Raw genomic sequence first — 20513 nt, 5'->3', positions numbered from 1 at the left:
TGTAAAAATATACAATGCTCATTTCTTCATGAGAGAATCTGCAGCTGTGTAATTTGCTTAGTTCAAAGCTGGTGGAACATGAGGCTAATGCAACTCATCGCCATTTCGCCAGTCGCATAGCTCATCAATAACTCACCAGCAGAGGGCTGAGTCAGAGGAGAGGTCGACAGAAATTTGCAAAACTACAAGCTTCCTGAATAATTTGTCTATCAGCAGCTACATACTCGGGTAAAACAATCAAATAAGCTGCCATCTCCCAGAACATGCTTACAGGTTGAGATATATACATCAAACCAGTCAGTTGTGAAGATGTTCAATTTGTAAAGACCAAAGTGTATTCCGATTATTCTTAGTCTGTTATGAAAAATACTTGCATCAAAACTAGAGAAATCTAAAACTGTTATCAAAGCCTTTTGAAAATTCTCAAATATCAGGTTCTCCTTCCAAAGGCACAGAAATATCAGGTTCTCCTTCCAAACCGGTTCTACATACCAATGCACTGTAAAGACCTATTCCTGTCCCAGGCCACACCATTTTCCAGAGGGGTTGGTATTGTTGATTTACCAAACCAGTAGAATCTCACCCCTGAAAATAAGCCCATTTACCATAAAGCTAGCAGGACAATGGACAAATGTTTATCGCCTAGAAAATTACACAACCGCTATTAAGGAAACCCCCACATTACAGAAATTTGCCCTTAGAATTCACAGATCAGAACTAAAAAAATGACATGAATAATTGAATACCTTTATACCTTTATTGTCATTCAGACCTTACTGTCTGAACGAATAAGGTTCACTCACTGATTTTGTGAAAGAAACTGTTTTTTTTTTTTTAACTTCTTGGCACAAGCAGATATATTTGATGTTTTGGGTCCAGATCCTTCTTCAGCCTGCTGACCAACTAATTGAACCCAATTTTACCTTCCTGATGAACTAAGTGATGCATGATTCCATAGCAGTCTGCAGATCTGGCAGCAGTGTTGACCAACATGACAGGGCTAAGAACAAATGGACATGTATATCCAGCACTTCTCCCCATCTCCACAAACACATGTAAGGGGGCGTAAATTGGATGGAAAGGGAAACAGCAAATAGCAGGAGCTAAAGCCAACTGCTGAAGATAAAGTGAGCATCATTACTAATGTATAAAATTTATGAATTGTAGAACACATTATGACTGTTCATTAAATTAAACTCTCCTGCATATCACCATTAGATTTCTTTCCACTAAATACAATGCAACTACTGCTGGAACACAAACAAATCAATTTGCTAAAACTCACAGGAGACACTGTCTAAACTTCAGAAAAGAGTGTGGTTTGAACATGGTGATCTTCAGACATATGAAGTGGCAAGTCTCAAAAAGCAAAGTGATCTATCACAGCCAGGGATTATAGCAAGACACTTCAACAAAAAAAAGTTTAAACTGCCCGCTCAAACACTGCTTGGGTCAAGGCTGTGTTAACATCTCCAACTGTGCCATCCCAAAGCTCAGTGGTCACTTACTTCAGATCTTTAAAGCAAGCAAGGACAAATAGCTTTGAAGTTGCAGTGGAAGACAGATACAGCCAAACACTTCACAGAAAAGCTTGTTCACAATCAGAGGACAAAGCCTGTTACTTAGCCAATACACAACCCTTAACAATGAAGGCAGTTAAAACTATTTGAACCAGGGCATCTCAGCAATTCTTTATTTCCCACCTTTTGTTTACTTTTATTATTCATCTCTCCCCCCCCCCCCCCCCCCCCCCCCCCCATCCCAGATGTGGGAAATGCTGGAAAGACCACACTTTGTACCCATTCCTCTCCCTGCCACCCCCCACAAAATGCATTTATTCATTATATATACACAATTGGGAGACACCTTTCTCTTCATTCATTGTATCATCAATTCAATACATCCTCTTACAACTGCTCTCCAATAGGATGCCTTGTTTGGACATTTTAAGAGAGATTTAAAAGACAACTATTCCACCCAGAGTCTATGGTCACGTCTGAGCCAGACCTGGCATGGACAGCAGAATTCTTGTACTGATATACACTGGTAAATACAGTAGGTTTGCAGTAATCAATGCAGAGATTGGCTGTCCTTTGAAAAAAGTCCACATTACTAAATTTAAATTTCACAGCTGGATTTGAATGTAGATCTCCAGATTGTTTGTGCAGCTTACTTGGTTACTCAGTGTCCTAATGTATCATATTTAAAAGCATAAAAATAAAACAACTTCTAGCATGATGGAGTTTTTCCTGTGCCAATTGCCATTTGGGCATTCATTTTTAGCAAACAGGAACTGCAAGAGCCACGAATAATTACACCATTTCCTGGACAAAATCTGTTTCCAACCTCATTCAGTTCTACAAATCTCTCCTTCCCTTTCTTGGATATAGCTTCTGATGGCATGTGGGGCAGGAAAAGATGAGGGGTGTTTGCATACAACAAACTAATCACCCAAACAATTACATATGGAGAAGAGGTCAAGCACTGGATTTCAACTCAATTTTAATTGAAATTCTGAAAAACTAACATCTCTTGCTTAGAATGATCAATGGTTTTAATGACAGCAAATGAAAAGATAGGTTTTATTGCCAGGAGCATGACAGTTTCAGCAACAAGTGCATCCACTTTCTGGAACCATTGGTACAATTCTTTTACATAGATACATAGAAAATAGGTGCAGGAGTAGGCCATTCGGCCCTTCGAGCCTGCACCGCCATTCAATATGATCATGGCTGGTCATCCAACTCAGTATCCCGTACCTGCCTTCTCTCCATACCCCCTGATCCCTTTAGCCACAAGGGCCACATCTAACTCCCTCTTAAATATAGCCAATGAACTGGCCTCAACTACCCTCTGTGGCAGAGAGTTCCAGAGATTCACCACTCTCTGTGTGAAAACGTTTCTTCTCATCTCGGTCCTAAAGTATTTCCCCCTTATCCTTAAGCTGTGACCCCTTGTCCTGGACTTCCCCAACATCGGGAACAATCTTCCTGCATCTAGCCTGTCCAAACCCATAAGAATTTTGTACGTTTCTATAAGATCCCCTCTCAATCTCCTAAATTCTAGCGAGTATAAGCCAAGTCTATCCAGTCTTTCTTCATATGAAAGTCCTGACATCCCAGGAATCAGTCTGGTGAACCTTCTCTGCACTCCCTCTATGGCTATAATGTCCTTCTTCAGATTTGGAGACCAAAACTGTACGCAATACTCCAGGTGTGGTCTCACCAAGACCCTGTACAACTGCAGTAGAACCTCCCTGCTCCTATACTCAAATCCTTTTGCTATGAAAGCTAACATACCATTCGCTTTCTTCACTGCCTGCTGCACCTGCATGCCTGCTTTCAATGACTGGTGTACCATGACACCCAGGTCTCGCTGCATCTCCCCTTTTCCTAATCGGCCACCATTTAGATAATAGTCTGCTTTCCTGTTTTTGCCACCAAAGTGGATAACCTCACATTTATCCACATTATACTGCATCTGCCAAACATTTTCCCACTCACCCAGCCTATCCAAGTCACCTTGCAGTCTCCTAGCATCCTCCTCACAGCTAACACTGCCCCCCAGCTTAGTGTCATCCGCAAACTTGGAGATGTTGCCTTCAATTCCCTCATCCAGATCATTAATATAAATTGTAAATAGCTGGGGTCCCAGCACTGAGCCTTGCGGTACCCCACTAGTCACTGCCTGCCATTGTGAAAAGGACCCGTTTACTCCTACTCTTTGCTTCCTGTTTGCCAGCCAGTTCTCTATCCACATCAATACTGAACCCCCAACACCGTGTGCTTTTGAAGCCATATGGTTGTGGGTAATCTTCCCAGGAGTTTCCTAGCACACACGAAAAGGAGCTTTGTCCATTAGCACATGATCCTGCTGGCCTACACAGCTAGCAGGACCAATCAGCCAACCTGTGCAAGCCAACACCTTGCACGCTTTAGATAGTTAGAAGTCTCATACAAAGCTTGGACAATAAGATTTTGCTGGGAAGCTGCTCAATTTACAGGCTACCTGAAGCAGTCATAGAGTGATACAGTGTGGAAACAGGCCCTTGGCCTAACTTGCCCAAACCGGCCTTTGGTCCATATCCCTCCAAACCTGTCCTAACCATGTACCTGTATAACTGTTTTTTAAATGTTGGGATAGTCCCGGCTTCATCTGCTTCCTCTAGCAGCTTGTTCCATGCACCCACCACCCTTTGTGTGAAGAAGTCCCTTGCTTTAGAAAACAAGGATTCACAAAGATACACCAGCTGGTTTAATATTCACAGAAGCCAAGCACATCCCTCCGAGATGACCACACAGTGGACTCGACCCAGGTTTCCCAGCTTGAAAAAGCAGTCTTCATTTGTCCTTTGAATAAACTAGTAATCCTTTGTAGACGAGGCAGCAGTGAAACATATAAAATGTAACACTGGGCTCTTGGGAATCCTGTAGAATTCTTTACTAAAACAGCTGTGTGAACAGAATCCTTTAAAATACTTTTTGAAAAGCAAAATTGGAAAAAGGAAAAGGTAAGATAATCGGGGATAGGAGCTAACAGATAATACAAGCACATGTAGGAGAACCATGTAGGCTGCTGCTGAATATTTTAATCACTGTGGCCTTTCCCAGTTACAACAAACCATCAATCGCCAGTTACTCCACATCATTCAAAAACTGAAAGTATAAAACCGAAACATTCCGACCCAAAACATCACCTATCCATTTGTGCCAAATACACCAGCAATGTTGGATTTATGTTATTCAGTACTAAGTTGAAGCACCAATTTACAGGTGGTTATACAAAAAACCTCAATCCAAGTGCCAGTTTAAAAATCAGCATATCTAAATGTTTGCCTTAAAATAGGCACACAGCATGAAATTAGAATCTATAGTTGTACTTTCACATTTATAAAATAATCTACAATTAATCTACCAGAGGTCTGTTGTAAACAGGTCTTCAAAAACTTCCTAAATGGGATAAATCAGCAACTAAAGCATAGTTGGCCAGATTTTCAAAGGCTAGACCATCAGGGACAAGGAAGTCATAAATAGCACCAGAGTCATAGACAATGTCAAATAAATTAAATAGGGTCAATAGTCCTCCATACTGCTGCCAGTTTGCCTGCCTGCAGAAACAACATCTCAAAATGGTTACTGTACACAAATCAGCTAATGCTCAGGTTCCACACAGGCCAATTAATTTGTCCCACTGCCCACTGCCTTGATAGTCCTGTAAATGCTCTATAAAAGTCTTTATAAAACTTATTCAGCTCCCTTTTCAACCATTGAATCTGCCTCTGGTTCTACCTGGCATGCTATCTTGAACCCAATCACCACCTTTAATAAAACAATCCTTGTTGCCTTGTTCTATACCATCTAGTTGTTGATCCCTCCAACAATGGGAGTTGTCACTCTACGGGGTCCTCTCTCCAGGCATTTAAACTTTCCTCTGCATCTTGCTTGAAGCATTACATCTTTTGACATGTGATGCCCAGAACTATGCACAACACCAATCCACCAAGGAGGACACTAACCATTACCTTGTAACTGCCTTCAAATGCAATACCCGGGTGGTGGTTTCAAAGAATCCTTCCAACCACACTACTCTCACCTCAATGGAATAAAATACAGCCTGGCATGGATAAAATACAGTCCAGAATGAGAAGCTCCAGGGCCAAAGGTAAGGCTCCTTGGGCCTCAGCACCAGATGACAAATGGACAAATGGGGTCAGGATGAACACGTGACCTTGATGCACAAATGGCCATTGAAACTTTCTGCTGTCAACACTATCCCAGATTAGATCCTGCTCTCAATCCATAGTAAACCTGTTCTAAACCTGCAATGATAACTTTCCACCAGTGAGCAGGCCAAACAGAACTGAGCCACAGGTCAGGGATGATGAGGGATACACACATGGGATGCAACTGTCCCTTCAAATGAGAAAAGATTCAATTTACATTAAATTATTCTATTTTGTCCTTAAACTTAATTCCAGATTAATTGAAATATGAACTAGACAACCATGCCCATGCCAAACACAAAATTGTTCCTATTTTTGACAACCAACCAATGGAGCTAAAACAGACCTTTCCTGCAGACTGCACCTCTCTGTACTGACGGGGCATTCCCATGCACATTGAACCAGCCCCAAAAGGGGGCATCACACGCCACCATTTTATTGGCACTGTGCCAATGCTCTTTGTCAGAGCAAGTGTATATAGCATTGTATACTCAGCAAGTTAGCTAATCATCATGATGTCTTGTTTATTTTTACTCAGATATACTAAACATATTTTTCCTGGTCAAGGAGTACATACTGAAAACCAGAGGACAAGATTTTGTATGAATCTGAGGGGCACCATTTTCAACTCAGAGCATGGTGAGTTTAAGCGATGGATGAGGCATATACCATATCACTCAAGACAATTGGGCAGGCACATAGACAGGTCATATTTTGAGGAATATGAGCCACATACAGGCAATCTTAGACAGGGCACCTGGGTCAGCATGGACGAGTTGGGCCAAAGGGCCTGTTTCTGTGCTACATGACTGCACCTAACTATTAACCTGCAGGATAGTGCCAAGGAAGGTACCTACAATTCAAGAGAGTCAAAGGCAATAGATCTCTGTTGGGAGAGAGGACCCATTGAACAGAGCATTGTTTAAGGGAATTTGGATGCAGTTTAAACAAACCTAAATTGAAATGTCAACGGGTGTACTGCACAAATAGCATAATTTACAGAACAGCTGACTTGCATGTCAAGGCTGCAGGAGTCATTGGTGCTCCAGCAGCATTTTAATGGCTTTCATTCCCATTACACAATTTAGGTCATTATCGGAAACTCCTGGGTACAGCTCACACTTTATTGCAAATGTAACATGTGCACACTTCTGTCAAAATTATTTTTTCTTGTGCGCTGCTGGATTGGCTGAGTGAAATGACAGAATAAGCTTTTAAACAGACACCTGCCGGTGGTTTCTCAGGAGCTCTGATATGAATTATACATAATTACACACCCCAAAACAAATCAGTTCAGGGAAGCCTGGAGGGCAACGACTCAGAGACATTGGAGCACTGTCACCACATGAAGGAAAACTCCATTACTGACTCCTCGTCTAATCAGCTTTTGGAACTGCGCACAGGGTTCACCTGTTATGCAACCACTAGAAAAGGATAAGACTTGCAAGACTGATGAGGAGTTAAAGTGCAACAAAAGTTAAACAAATGCCTCGAGGTTGCTCAGACACTAATATGAATAAAGTCAATCGAAACTTGGCAACTATACAACGAAAGGAAACAAGAGGCAAAATGTCAGTGTAGAATCTGATGCTTATCTCCAACCTTAAGGAACTAACTCAACCAGATCCACATGGATAACCACACCTGGAATGAGTACCAACTGAGAATGCTTTGTCTCCAAAGGACAAATGGTCTGTGATAAGCAGGCTGAGCATCAATGATCAGAAGGATCAGTAGCACAGGTCCAAGCTGATCTCTCCCATTGGAACTCCTGAGGCAGAGAGCAAGAACCTCCACCGAGCATTTTTCATAGCACCAGGCCAGCCCATTACAGCAATATACTCATTTTGCAGCACTTTACTTTAGAGATACAGCAAGCCTTTTGGCCCAACAAGTCTGTGCCGACCAGCGGTCACCTCATACACCTGCAATATCTTACACATGAGGGCCCATTTACAATTTTACCAAAGCCAATTAACCTGCAAACCTGTTTGGAAGATGGGAGGAAACTGGAGTACCCAGAGAAAACTCACGCGTCACAGGACGAGCGTACAAGCTCCGTACAGACCCGCAGTGAGGATTGAACCAGAGTCCCTGGCGCTGTACGGCAGCAGCTCTACCACTGTGCTGCCCCTGTGTAATGTAGGAAATAAAGTAGCTTATACCCTAGCACACATCAAGTTCACAAAAGCACTGCGATAACAACCCAATTATTATTAGAGAGAACTGTGTTGAAGGGCATATATTGGTCAGATCTACAGAGATCTTTCCTGGTCTTTAAACTGAATGTCAGAATCTTCTTTATCCACTTGATGGAGAGACAAGGTTTCAGTTTTAAACTTGAGAGAAAGGACAGTGCTCATCATTTCTAACTTCCACACTCAAATCCCTGCAGTGAGACTTCAATCTGCAACTTTCTTGTACTGAGGCAAGAATGCCAGCAATTGAACTGTGGCTGACACTGCAGGCAACGTATAGCACTGAATGATACTCCCAACTAATGAATCAGTAGAGAACTGAGAGAATGAAAGCATCAAATATGGGGGTGGAAGTGTAACTGGAATCTTAAATCCTTCTACACAAACACTTGGCAGTCGGTGCAGCTACGAATACATCACACATCTCCATTCAATTTGTTTTTGAATGGAAGGTTGTGCCCCAAGCCATCTGAAATTATTTTATTAGGAGTTCACTATTGTGGGAAAATGCTCCATTTCCACTGTCTAGGGACCACATGAGCATCGTAAAAGGAAGTCCATTACTTAACATGCTCTGCTAAATGCTACTCAATGCCAAGTTAGTAATCTAGATCTTGTTAATGGCTCCTTAAAAATTATACCTGCTTTTCAAACCAGTCGAGTAGCACTAACAGCAACATAACAAAACCTCGAGTGATTTCAAGTAAAGATTTCAACCCACACTCATTACAAACGTATATTCACAGTTGCAAGTCTCAATAGACCTGTCATTCCACCTATTGCAGGCTGCATAAAGTAAAAGCCTTCTCCAAACAGTCTGAACATTTCCTGTACATTTGGTGCACAAGGTTAGGTGCAATCATCACTGTGATGAAGTCCTAAACCGAGCAGTGGCTTTCAGGAGTGCCAACATCTCGTACCATCAAACTGCATCAATAATCTACATTTAGCACAGGCCCTTATTCAGGTAGATAGATAAAATGCTGGAGTAACTCAGCAGGCCAGGCAGCATCTCTGGAGAAGGAACGGATGACGTTTTGGGTCGAGACCCTGCTTCAGACCCTTCAGTCTGAAGAAGGGTCTAGACACAAAACGTCACCCATTCCTTCTCTCCAGAGATGTTGCCCGAGTTACTCCAGCATCGTGCGTCTATCTTCAGTGTAAACCAGCATCTGCAGTTCCTTCCTACACCTGGTTGTGTACTCACCTACTTGCAGGACACGCTCTATGGCACCCGTTTCCAACAACCTCAGCCCTTTGTTGAACGGAACTTCACCATCCTTCTCCCCTTCTTGACACTGATAGCTGAGCGACGAGTACATGCAGATTTCACGCTCATTTCTGGGAAAGGACCAGAAAATAATCCTTCTCTGAACAGGCTCGGGAATTCGTGAAAATCGCTCCTCTACCTAAAAATAAATGCACAAATTAAACAACTGCACCCCGTCAATAGAGAATAAAACATTTCCAAAATGTGGTCAGAGTAATCAGATCAATGCGTTACTGGCCTGTAATGTGAAAATTCCTGGCTTTCAATAAACCGGTGATGGAAACAACACCAGGCATTAAATCACTAGTGATTGGTAATTTTTCAGCTGCACTGCTTGCTTGAAAAGGATTTCAACAACATGACAGTAAATCTAGCTGTAAATACCAGGCACTCTTCCCCCAGAAACCACAGTAGTTAGCTGTAAGCAGTTTACTTGCACAAACAACCATCCCAACTCGCGAGAGAACAATTCAAAGCAATTTGGAAAGCATGAAGACCATCATTTGGCCAGTCGAGCAATTCTTCCCACCCATCATGTATAATTTAACCCATCATGGAGTCCACCCAAACCATGAATAGAAGTTTGCTTGGAGATCATACCCAGGCTTTAACAATCGTCACTGCATAAAACACAACCACTCATTCAAGACAAGCCTTCGGATGGTGCACTCTACCTGACTGCCCGGTTCCCACACGTGATGAACAGCTGCTAAAAGCACAGGCTAAAAAAAATCTGAATTTCCACTGGAACTAAATTGGTCACAATCTGATCTTCTGATGCAAACGCCAACATTCACACCTGGACTCCAGTTGTAATACCACCTGCGAACACTCACTGTACACTTGCAACTCCCACCTGACCACAAGCTGAAGTCTGTAGCCCATTAACTGTAAATTATAACTTTGATGCCGGAATGTGATACAACTACATTGGGAAATCATACATTATCAACAGTCTCAAGTGGTGGCTTGGTGCCAACAAATCACAAAACATTACATTTCCACTGACAGTCACGCAGCATTCACCATGTGTTACCTCAAATAAGCTCCCGCCCTGACTACTATTAATGACATCATTGGAGCTTAAAATTCTCTCCATATGTAAACATGGAAGGTCACTGCACCGATCTTTTCTCAGTTGAAACAGCATCGTCTCAACAATGTCCCACAACAATAAGATTCTATATTAAACATTCTATGCTGTTACTGTCAACCAAGTGCGATTTACACCTTAAGCTTTTTAAAGGTGTGAGCAAGGCAATTTAAATATTATACAAAAATAACTCCCAGCAAAAGGGAGTTCAAAGTGGATTAAGACAACAATCAGCTTAATGCTGCATCTGAATTGATGGGATTCCCCTTGAGAGACGGCCTTTACTCTCCTTGACACCACCCTTTCCACCAGGGGCACCACTCGACTGGTAGCCCCGCCAGTTTTTTTGTCTTTTTTTAATTTTTTAGTGTGTTTGAATAGTCTGTGTAAATGTTCTCCAGTTTGTTTTATGTGGGGGGGAGGGGGAGGCGGTCGGGGAAACTTATTTTCAGTATCTTATCTTGCCAGAGATGCGATTGTTTTCTGGGCTACAACTCCAGTCACTCTGCGGCCTACCATCGATGGAACTGGAGACTTCCTCGGGCTGACTTTGAGCCCCACAGCGGGGCATGGAGTTAACATTGGAGACGATCCCTTGCCTGGGATCACTCCAACTGGGGCCTGCGGTCTTTACATCGAGAGCTCGCAGTTTCGGGAGAGGCTAGTCGGGAGCTCCACGATGCAGAGGCTCAACCATTCCAACGCGGGGTTCTATCGTCTGGTGTGGGGGAGCTGACACCTCCCCAATGCAGGAGCTGAACGCCCTACAACGCAGAGAGCCAAACGATGCCGGCTACGGGAGTCAAGATCGTCCCGTCAAGTGAGGGCTCGAGGCCCCTGACCGCGGGAGAGCAAAGAAAGGAAGAGATTTGAACTTTTTTTTCGCGTTCCATCACAGTGAGGAATGTGGAGGAGTCACTGTGGTGGATGTTTATGTTAAAATGTATTTTGTGTGTTCCATTGCTTTTTATTTGTATGACTGACTTGGCAAATGGAATTCCTGGTATGTTGCAAAACATACTTGGCTAATAAAGTATGATTGTGATTACTATAAAGCATCAGTCATGGCCCAGTCCGTAGAACTCATCCAGTCACAAGGTTGGGGTTCAAAGCCAGCTCTGAAGATTTAAGTACAGAGACCATACTGACACTTCAGTGCAGAACCGAGACATTGCACTGATGGACGAGATGTCAAAGAGCATCATTATTTTGGAGATGGTCCAGCCAATTCTTGTCCCTCAGTCATTATCACAGACATAACTGCCCCATCCCCCCCACTCACCAACTTTACACTTTCACTCCTCTTCTCCCCTTATCTCACACACTTTTGTCTCCTTTTCACCTCCAGCCTTTGTCACTTATTCCACCCATCTGCCAGTCACCCCCACGCATGTATCCACCTATCACTTGCCAGGATTTGCCCACTCCTGCACCTCTTTTCCAACTCTCTCCCCTTATCTACTCCATCAGTCTGAAGGGTCCTAACCCAAAACCTCATTTGTCCACACCCTCCACAGATGTTGCCCGACCCGCTGAGTTCCTCCAATGTTGTGTGTTGCTATTAGGGTGCTGGCCAAAGCAGCTGCATTTCCTACAATGCACCAGCACTGTGCTGGATATGACAGAGTATCCCCACATAAACAGTCTCTCTATCTGTCCTAATCCACTTACAGCAAATAGAGAGTTACACTACAATAAACCACAAACCACACTGCTTTCCTTGGAAATTTCAGCTTTGAAGTGGAACGGCTTTATTATGTTTTTTTGTTAAATGCTACAGCTTCAAGAGCTTTGAGAGGGAGTTACGTCACAGTCCAGTAGTGGGACTGGTACATCCAGGGAGGGAGGTGGGTGAACGAGGGGACTGTCTGGTGGGACTTGTATTTCCACACCCACTCATAGTTAACCCCACTTTCCAGTGGTGATTGTTTGGGACATTTAATGAGCTGCCGTATCTAGCCTCATCACATCGCACCCAACAATATTCAATCATTTTCCTGGCGACCACTGGCACCCACAATAAACATTGCCCCCTCAAACACACGCCTTATTCCCCACACCCCCAAAAGATAGACAGGTTACTGAACACCCTACAAAACAAGCCTTACAGATCAACTCTTTGGGATCAGTATTTGGACCAAATTAAACTGCAACGCATACACAACTAAAACAGTTGGACTGATGAGTTATAGAATTACTATTGGGTGCGACATAGTGTAAAATTAATCAGTTTGATTAAACTGGATAGCCCTGCCAAAGTCTGAGATCATGATGACCCACATTACCCAAGTGTTTGTACAGACCCACTACAGACACAGACAAACAAAAGTCCAGTTTGTTCAATACTTGGGTGAAGACACAATTCATGTGGTCACAGTCTCTTTTTCACAATCAATACTTTAAAATTAACTCCAGAGACAAACGTCTGGCAACGTGAATAAAGCAAATATCTAAAGCCTGATTCACGGCTAGCTTGACCAACTTTCAGACCCTACGGGGCAACTGCTCCCACCCACACCCTGGGGGAGATGGAAACGGGAAAAAAAAGAGGGGGGTGGGTAAAAATAGTCTGACGGAAACAAGAAAATGCACTCCCACCCTTGCTGACACACACCTCTTGAATGTGGTTCCTGTGGAAACAATACTTGTCTTTACGGACAAATCTACACTCTAGTGCAGGCACACAAGACACCGACTGCAACAAGAGGATAAGCACACAGACACAGGCATCTTACAACATGCACCAAATAAAAATCAACTTTGATATTTTTTCCATTAGCAATTCTGAAAACAAAAAGACCCTTTTGTCCATGTTACATTCACAGTTCTTAATAAACAAACTGGCAGGAGTCTGTTGTCACCAGCAATCCTATTTGTCAGTTAATTATATTATTTTATCAGCTTCTTGACACTACATGTACAGAAGAAAGCCCTTCCTTTTCTCAACTTATGGCCTTCATTGTTTGGAACAATCATTATGTAAATGAAGTAAAAAAAAGAACAAAAATATCAATTACAACAGTTAACCAAACTATTTTGTAGTAATTTACTGCAAAATAACTAAGTTGTCTGTTGAACCACAAAAACAAGATTGTAAAATGCCTAAATCTTTGACTAACACTGAATGCCAAACTCAGCCAGAGACCCCAGTCAATGCAGAAAGGGACACAATTTCCACTGCACACATCAACTGTGGGTGTCAATCTTTACATTGAGATGAAGAATGCACATAAACTGTAGGGGGGTGGTGGGCAGTGAAGGAAGACTGGAGAAATTGTCCAGTTACAATCACCTTTAAAAAGCAGTTCAAACGCAGAGTTCTAAGAGTTTGACAAAACCAACCTGGGTTCCCTTTAACACGAGAATTAACTCCCTTTAACTGGCGGTGTCTTTTACCACCAACACCCCAACCAAATCGAAGATAGACACAAAAAGCTGGAGTAACACAGCGGGTCTGAACCCAAAATGTCACCTATTCCTTTTCTCCAGAGATGCTGCCTGTCCCGCAGAGTTACTCCAGCTTTTTGTGTAATCCTGTATCTGCAGTTCCTTCCTACACAAACACTCCAAGCAAATACCTCAATTTCTTACCCCTTCTTTATTTGCCTATCTCCTGTTTATGCTCCAGTTCCATACTCTCCCCCACTAGACGCATTAATTGAATGATGGGGATTTAACAAATACATTTTGTTGTAATCCCAGTGTAGCTCTGACACAAAATATATATTAACCAGTTTAATATCAGGCCAGGTGCAGGAACTAAACGAACTAACTAACAGCAACCAGGACAAATTTCTTCTTTTATTTAAATACAATTTTACGATGATAGCCTTCAATCTGAGCAAACAAATGCTTAAAAAATGTGTGGAAACAATCAACATTTCTGGATACGAACCTTGTACAACAAAAGGGATTGAGGAAGAAGAAATTATGAGGGGAAAATTAAAAATTAGACGGAGAGAAATTAGGGAAAGGGAAAATAAATTGATCGTAGATGTTTTGTTTGTGGTGTAAAAGTTAAAGGAGGAATTTGTTGTCAGATTGTTGTCGTGGAGCGGCGAGTGACAGCTTGGGGTTTATTGCCTATTGTTCAGCCCCTGCCTGTCCCCACCACCCCCTTGTTTACTGAGGTGATTTATTTATCTTCTAATTCCCGCATCGCTCCTCACCTGCTCGAACGGCCACTTCTCCGCCACCTTCTTGGCGCTGATGTCCAGCAGCGAGTCGGGCTTGTGGAACCTGCCGTGGCCCGGCTTGGTGTGAGCCCCTCTAGCCGGGCCGCAGTGGCCGAGGCACAGCCGCTTGGCCGCCGGCGGCTCCCCCCTCGAGTCCGCCATCGCTGTCTGTCTCTCTCTCTCCCGCCTGTCTCTCCGTCCGCTGCCCGCTACTGACCGCTCGCCGGCTGCCGGCGCCGCTTATATAGGCCGCTGCTCGTCCCGCCCCCCGCGCGCCCTCATTGGCCGCCTTCTCAATGCCCATTGGCCCGGGTCCCTGTCTGTCATCCGACGGACCCCGCCCCTCGACCGTCCCTTGCTTCCATTCGCTGTCGCCTTCCAGTTGTCCCGCCCTCGTCCTCCTCTATTGGCTGTCGACCTGTCTATCTCCCAGTGGTCCCGCCTTCCACTTCATTCATTGGCTGTCGCCCTCCGATGGTCCCGCCCTCCCCTTCCTCCATTGGCTCTCACCCCGTCAATCCACCACGGGTCCCGCAGTCTCCTACGCCCATTGGCTGTCACCCTGTCTCTTTTGCATGTCCCGCCCTCCCCTTCCTCCATTGGCCATCGCCTCTGCCAGTCCTCCAATGGTCCCGCCCTCCCCCAGTTGCAGCAGAATTAATGTCTATTATTGCAGACTGACTCAATCATACTCCTGTCTGTCTGGCATTGGACCTTTTAAATCATTAGCAGACAGGATCTGCATCTCGGGATAGATAATCCCTTCAAAAAGTTATCTGAACTAAAGAACAGGACTAATGCAGCCAGATTCAAGAGGAGACTTGAGATGGGTATGAGACAGAGAGGGCAGTGGGGATTTGCTAATACCCACAATAATCTGTGCAAGAGTGCAATAAATTAATTGCAAAGCAGGCTGGGTTTCCAGCTGCAATCAATATGCAAGGAATCCCAGCTGGAAAACTGCGTTGGTTTAGTTTAGTTATTGTCTGTCACGTGTGTTGAGGTACAGTGAAAAGCTTTTGTTGCGTGCTAACCAATCAGTAGAAAAACAATACAATAGACTATAATAGACAATAGATAATAGGTGCAGGAGTAGGCTATTCGGCTATTCTCTTATTCTTAAATTGTGGCCCGTGGTTCTGGACTCCCCCAACATCGGGAACATGTTTCCTGCCGCTAGTGTGTCCAATCCCTTAATAATCTTACAATGATTACAATCAAGCCGTCCACAGTGTACAAATACATGATGAAGGTAAAGAGGGAAGGAGCAGTTTCAAGTGCGGGTTACCCTGGAGAAAAAGTCAAACTGCTCAAAGAACTCAATGGGCCAGGTAGCATCTGTGGAGACAAAGGAATGGGTGATATTTCGGGTTGACACCCTAAATCAGGACCATGGTGTTAAACGTTACTTACTGACATCAGCAGTCAAGCATCTTGTTGGCAGGCTTGTAATAGAAAATCAAAAGAGAGTGGAAATCGAAAATGTTGGAAATACTCAGCAGATCAGGCCACGTCTCCGAGAAAAGAAACAGCATTAATGTTTCAGGTTGAACCTTAACAGAACAAGTCAAAGCCTTTGACAAGTGGAGGAGGAAAAATTGACAAGAGCAAAGATATCCACCAGCTAGTGGCTAAGGCAGCCTAACACCATGCGGCTTCAAAAGGGAACTCAAAGTTTGGAACTTTGGCTGCTAACTTATGATGTTCTATGGTACAGCCTGCTTTTATTAAATTAATATGATTCTGTGCACCATTTCAGCTTAGCACAGATTTTCACCCATATATATTCTAACTTTCCCATTTTTCCCAGGCAATTTGTCACATCTACATCCAAACTGTGCCGAGAACCAACCAAGATTTCATTAAACCACGTCTGCTGTTCTTTGTTTCTCCAAGATTTCATTAGCTTTCCTGATTGTTTGTTCTACCATTTAATGAGGGGAACGTGGACATCCAAATCCAATGCCTGAGAAAACACTGCAGCAGGTACAGCATGCAGTTCTGTCACCACACTGCAGGAAGGATGTGATGCAGTAGTGGAAGTTCACCAGGAAGTTTCATGGGATGTTTCCGTGAGGAGGAGAGACTGGGAAGGCTGGGTTTGCTGCTCTGGAATGGAGGAGGCTGAGGGAGGAACAAATGGAGGTTTACAAAATGATGTCAGAGATACACAGAGTTAATTAAAGGGGTAACATGTTTAGAGGCAATCTGAGGAAGAACTTTTCCTTGGAACCTGGAGTTCACTGCCTGAAGGAGTAGATTCTTGATTATTATGGGTGTAAGAGGTTATGGGGAGAAAGCAGGAGAATAGGATTAGGAGGGAGAGATAGATCAGCCAGACTGATCAACCATCACTTAGAGGTTTGGTATATGGAACTAGCTGCCAGAATAATGTGTGGAACACTACAATGGCCTGTTTCATTTATCATCGCTACTTTTTTTGCATATCTTTCATCCATTTGTTCCATATCTCTCTACATCACCATCTATATCTCTCGGTTCCCTTTCGCCTGACTCTCAGTCTGAAGAAGGGTCTCGACCAGAAACGTCAGCTATTCATTTTCTCCAGAGATGCTGTCTGACCTGCTAACCCATGTATATTCTTTCCACTAACTGGATAGCAAACGACAAAAAGCTTTTCACTGTATCTCGGTTCACAATGAGCACTAGCCACACACCTGACAATAAGCAAACTAAACTATAAAACTTATGCTCCATAGAAATTTCAATTGCAAATTTGGAAATGAGATGTTTATATTCCTTTCATGCCAGTCATATAGAGGAAGCAAAGCTGAGGACTGAATACATAGAAAATAGAACATAAAACATAGACCAATGCAGCACAGTAATCCACTATGTTTGTGCTGAACACAATGCCAACTGCACATCTGCCTGCACACAGAGTCATAAAGTTATGCAGCGTGGAAACAGGCCCTTCGGCCCAACTTGCCCACAACAGCCAACATGTCCCAGCTACACTAGTCCCACCTGCCCGCGTTTGGCCCATATCCATCCAAACCTGTGCTATCCATGTACCTGTCTAACTTTGTCGTAAACATTGGGATAGTCCCTGCCTCAACTACATCCTCTGGCAGCTTGTTCCATACACCCACCACCCTTTGTGTGAAAAGGTTACCCTGCAGATTCCTATTAAATCCTTTCCCCTTCACCTTAAACCTATAAAGAATTACAGCATATATATAACATATCTATATATATATGCACATGGTCGAAACCCCTTAATTCCATGCCTCTTCATGTGCCTGTCTACATCCAACACCACCTCTAGCAACACGTTCCAAGCACCCACGACTTTCTGTGTAAGAAACCAAATCTATCCTCTCTTTTGCCCTTTCACTTTACAGCTGTGCCTTCCAGTGTTTGACAGTTCCACCTGAGTGAAATAAGGTTCTGACTGTCTACCCTATCTGTGCCTCTCATCATTTTATAAACTTCCTGCCGAGGCTCCAGAGAAACCAATCCATGTTTGTCCAAAGTATAGGAAGGAACTGCAGATGCTGGTGTGTAAGAAGGGTCTCGACCCGAAACGTCACCCATTCCTTCTCTCCAGAGATGCTGCCTGCCTCGCTGAATTACTCCAGCATTTTGTGTCTCTCCATGTTTGTCCAACATTTGCCTGCAGCTGATACTCTCCAATTCAGGCATATGTGAGAATACCACAGCACACCCCAACATTCAGAAACTAAACATCTTCATCCCACTCTCGATTTCCAAAGGTCCAATAAAATTATGAAGATAAGTTGCAGAGTAGCCCATTGTTCCTCAGTAGAAACATGAAACAGGTGCTGGTTTATTTTTTAAAAAGGAACAAGAGATGCTGCCTGACCCGCTGAGTTACTCCAGCACTCTGTGAAACATTACCTATCCATGTTCTCCACAGATGCTGCCTGAACCACTGAGTTGCTCCAACACTTTTTGTCCTTTTAACAGTTGCTCACCTCTCTCCTCTATGGGATGTGAAATATTTCTTGGAGACCCAGAGGATGCTCCTGTGCCCAATGTCCCTGCAAGCCCAACCTTGGATGGAGAGCTGGCCCAGCAAGGCTGTCTCACACTCTGAGCTGACCTGATGCTATTTCCATTCCAAGCAACAGTGGTCAGTGTCAGCAGGCAGCCACTTCAAAGGCAAATTGTGTCCACAATGTGGACACTTTAACCCCACCATCCACCAATCCACTTCCTCTGTTGAATGATTTCTCACTGGAAATGGAGTTGATGTTTTGTTTGGAATGGGAGATTGGAGAGAGATTTAATCAAGGAGCAAAAAAACAATGAAATACTCCCAAAGAAAAGACGGATTTCTCTTTGAATGATTAGTAACCGTCGGATGTAGATTTAATGTGACTGTTAGAAAGGTTAGGGAGTTGTTAAGGAATTTCTTTTCACCCACAAGTTTCAGTTCAGTTTATTGTCATGTATGCCGAGGTACAGTGAAAAGCTTTTGTTGTGTGCTATCCAGTCAGCGGAAAGACAATGCATTATTACAATCGAGCCATTTACAGTGTACAGATACTGTACATGATAAGGGAATAACGTTTTGTGCAGGGTAAAGTCAGCAAAGTCCGATCAAGGGTACGGGGATCAGGCTCAGCAGACACTCTGGAGGGGGGTGGATACAGGAAAAAGCCACTGAATCACTTCTTAAAAACCACTTTAATTTGCAAGGACCAAAGTCCAAAAAGTGGCAATTGGGATGACACTTGGCTAGGCCAATGTGGGTCCTATGGACTGAATGCTCGCTCTTCTGTGAGTATATTTTCATGATTCTAACTGAGGAGAGGAAGTTGTGCTTTTTGTTGCATAAAAGCCCACGGCGTGGATCTTTGCTGCAGCTGTCTCACTGATGTGAAATGTGATGCTTCCTGACAGTGGCTAACATGTGCAGCTCCCCTGTTCTACACCCAGGAGACTGCCTCTTCCACCCTGCCCCTTGCACTTCACTGTCCGACAAAAAAACAAACTTCAAGAGCTTCCCACAACTTCTCTTATCATACGAGCAGATTAATATGTCTGCTGCCTCTGTTGCTTCCCAGAACCTAGATTTCAGTCTGAAGAAGGGTCTTGAGTCGTAACATCACCCATTCCTTCTATCCAGAGATGCTGCCTATCCCACTGAGTTACTCCAGCCTTTTGCGTCTATCTAGATTTTTAGATTATGCCAACTATTCACATGCCCTGGTTCCTGCCTGGCTGTGCTTAAACTGGCCACATCTTCACAGGAACTGTGATAAGTACTTCAATGCACTTTTTGAGGAACTTGGGAATGAGGTGTGAACCTGCACTACAGATGATTCAGGAGCACAGCTGCTGATGAAAGCTAGGGTACACAAAAGACTATTCCTCACACCCACCAGAACTACGTGCAAAGTGCCATCAGGAAGCTGATATTGAAGAGAAGGTTTGTTCTCCTTCCTTCTCAGAAAGTATCTGATCACCAGGTGGGTAAATGCAATACACTACACCCTGAATACTCACAAACAGGTCAGTGGAACCTAACGTAAACCAGTCTCCGACCATTTCCTTTTACCGAGATTGACAATGTCTGGCAATGGAAAGTGAAGGAGGGTTGGGAAGTAAACAAGAACATAATGAGAGACAATTATAAAAACCAGCGCAGTTAAACATTTAGCAAAGTTCCATGGACAGGGTCTGCAATACTTTGGTTGGTTACACAATATCCTGTGCTGTCTTCTACTCCCTCCCCCCTCTCTCTATCCCCTCTCTCTCCCTCCCTCTCCCCCTCCCTCTCTCTCTCTCTCTACCCCTCCCCCTCCCTCTTTCTCTTTCTACCCCTCCCTCTCCCCCTCATCCTCGCTCTCTGGGTTGTCATTCTACACCAGCTGCTAAAGGCCATTCAGTAGAGCCCCTCACACTCACCCCATTATTCAGCTTTTCGTTCATTACCTTGTGGGTCTCAACATGCCAATTGGTATTCAGAAGAAGGTCTCACCCGAAACGTCACCAATTCCAATCCACCACGCGTGTTCCTCCACACATGTTCATGAAACGTGTTCCTCCACACATGTTCCACCAT

At 43.7% G+C, this 20513-nt stretch overlaps 1 protein-coding gene across 1 annotated transcript in view; it reads right to left on the bottom strand.

Moving 5' to 3' along the window:
- Positions 1 to 14666, bottom strand: part of zswim4 (zinc finger SWIM-type containing 4) — a 66368-nt gene extending 51702 nt beyond the window's left edge. Inside the window, exons 1-2 of the mRNA XM_033012262.1 lie at positions 14453 to 14666; positions 9128 to 9329 (exon numbers count right to left, since the gene is read on the bottom strand). Coding sequence (XP_032868153.1) covers positions 9128 to 9329; positions 14453 to 14620 — 370 coding nt within the window. The 5' untranslated portion in view covers positions 14621 to 14666. The remainder of the gene's footprint in view (positions 1 to 9127; positions 9330 to 14452) is intronic.
- Between the last annotated feature and the right edge of the window lie 5847 nt (positions 14667 to 20513).

This window comes from Amblyraja radiata, chromosome 35, assembly GCF_010909765.2.
Source record: "Amblyraja radiata isolate CabotCenter1 chromosome 35, sAmbRad1.1.pri, whole genome shotgun sequence".
NCBI lineage: Eukaryota > Metazoa > Chordata > Chondrichthyes > Rajiformes > Rajidae > Amblyraja > Amblyraja radiata.
The sequence above is the reverse complement of the archived record's forward strand: the minus strand, read 5'-3'. Positions and strand labels throughout refer to the sequence as shown.